This window comes from Sinocyclocheilus rhinocerous, unplaced genomic scaffold (assembly GCF_001515625.1).
Source record: "Sinocyclocheilus rhinocerous isolate Xijiao unplaced genomic scaffold, SAMN03320098_v1.1 scaffold265, whole genome shotgun sequence".
NCBI lineage: Eukaryota > Metazoa > Chordata > Actinopteri > Cypriniformes > Cyprinidae > Sinocyclocheilus > Sinocyclocheilus rhinocerous.
Window position 1 is genome coordinate 243,005 of NW_015645861.1, and position 2,183 is coordinate 245,187.

At 37.2% G+C, this 2,183-nt stretch overlaps 1 protein-coding gene across 1 annotated transcript; it reads right to left on the minus strand.

The window, feature by feature from the left end:
* Nucleotides 1-1,022: 1,022 nt before the first annotated feature.
* On the minus strand, nt 1,023-2,183 carry mespaa (mesoderm posterior aa). The gene is made up of 2 exons (XM_016510789.1): nt 1,572-2,183; nt 1,023-1,115 (listed from the first exon to the last, which is right to left on the minus strand). The coding sequence occupies exons 1-2, from the start codon at nt 2,181-2,183 to the stop codon at nt 1,023-1,025; spliced, it is 705 nt and encodes a 234-aa protein (XP_016366275.1).

The window sequence follows — 2,183 nt, forward strand, 5'->3', positions numbered from 1 at the left end:
ACCCAAAATGTAAAATTTGCTGAAAATGTACTCACCCTCAGGCCATCAAAGATGTAGATGATTTGAAGAAATTGAGCATTACATCACTTGCTCACCAATGGATCCTCTGCAGTGAATGGGTGCCGTCAGAATGGAGGAAGCATTATTATGGATTATGGACTCATGTTTTGGTCAGAAGCGATGGTTTAAAGTTCAAATGCCTTAATGATGGATTTGTTTCTTACAAACACACAGATTTTCACTTCACAAGATGTTAATTGATGGACTGGAGTGGTGTGGATTACTTGTGGATTATTGGGATGTTTTTATCAGCTGTTTGGACTCTCATTCTGACGGCACCCATTCACTGCAGAGGATCCATTGGTGAGCAAGTGATGCAATGCTACATTTCTTTATATCTGTTCCGATGATGAAGAAACAAACTCAATTATATCTTGGATGGTCCAATGGAATTTTCAGCAATTTTTCGTTTTTGGGCGAACTTTTCCTAGTTCCTCTAGATAAAAGAGAATTTAAGATATTAGGAAACACACCAGTTTATCTATTTAGCTTGAAAGAGGCATCAGACCTTGCATTTCAGAAGAAGAGCCCCACAGAGCTTTGTTTACAGTCTGAGGGGTATTAAAGGATCTCACCTGTGAGAGTTAGTTTACTCTCCTGCCCACATTAATGCTTGCTCTGCAGGAGTGTTTCCTTAAATGTGTGAATTACAACGTGGAATGACCATCACAGCTGTCCCTCGTTAGGATGCTGCTTAATGGTCTGTTTTATGGTGTACATTGTTTAATAATATTGAAATCATTTGTATGTAATGTTTAAAACACAAAACTCACAAAACTGATGTAAGATTTTTCAAGGCTTTATTTGCCAGAAAATGTACAATTCATAAATATTAATATATTTTTAAATATAGAAAAATATAAATAGCTGTACAAACATATAAAGTATTTCATTTTCATTATCTTACACACATTGCACAAATTAATATTTGCATTCAGATTGTGCATTTCATTCTGCTTTGATCAGCACTCTCCGTGGAAGAAATTGTGTTGCTCGAGAAACCAACAGTCCTGAGCTGGGAAGGATAGAAATTCGCCTTCGACTGGATTCTGAGTCTGGAAAAATAAAATACAGATCAAATTAAGAAAAAGAACAGGATACATATATATATATATATTTTAATTTAATTCAATTTTTAAAATGCAAAGAATTTAATAATTATTATTATTAAAAATTATTTTATAAATATAACCCAGCATAACAACCTGGTTTATTATAGTTAAGTAATTTTAAAACTAAAATTAAAACCATTAAAAAAATTACTTTAAATAAAAATAAATATAGTATAAACTAACTAAATCTAACTAATAAAAAAAACCTAATAAAAAATACAAAAATTTTTGCAAAAATTAAAATAAAAAATATAAAAATAGAAACTAAGTTATCCTAAAAAAACACTTAAAGTACAATATTGCCTATGAAGTCTAAATTTACTACAAATTTACAAAATATTTAGTAATAAATATTATTTAAAATAGTCTATAAACACTGTTGAAGTACAATGTACATACCTGATAACAGGTCATAGATGGGAACTGCTGAGCTGGTAAACTTTGAGTAACTGAAGGGGTCGCAGTGAAGCTGTCAAAGATGGTTGATGCAGCATTGACCTCGGCCTGAGCTCCACAATTAACCTCGTCTTCACTAAGCTCGAGCTGAGCAGACAGGCAGGAGATGTACTGGATAGTGAGCCGCAGCGTCTCGATCTTGGTCAAGGTTTTTCCGACAGGAGCCACCGACGGAGGCAGGTACGTCCTGAGGTGATGAAGAGCTTTGGTCAGATCCCTCATCCTCAGCTTCTCCCGCTCACTTGCGGTTTGCCGTTTCACTCCAGGGAATTTTGACCTTGGCCGCCCGGTTCTCTTGGGTGGCTGGACCTTGTTCTTCTCCTGGGTGGTGATGCTGTGGTGTGGGAAGATCTGGGGTATGTCCTGTCCCACTCCACAAGGGTAAGCTGAAGGGGAGAAGCCGCAGGAATCTATGGAAGAGGCTGGAGACAGGCTGCTGCAGGCGCTGTAGTAGCCCGCATCTGATACGGCGTAGCTCTGATCCAGAAGCTTCTCACAGTCAAACAGGAAAGCGCCGCTGTCTTGGAGCTGAAGAGAAGAGCTGGAGGTATCCAT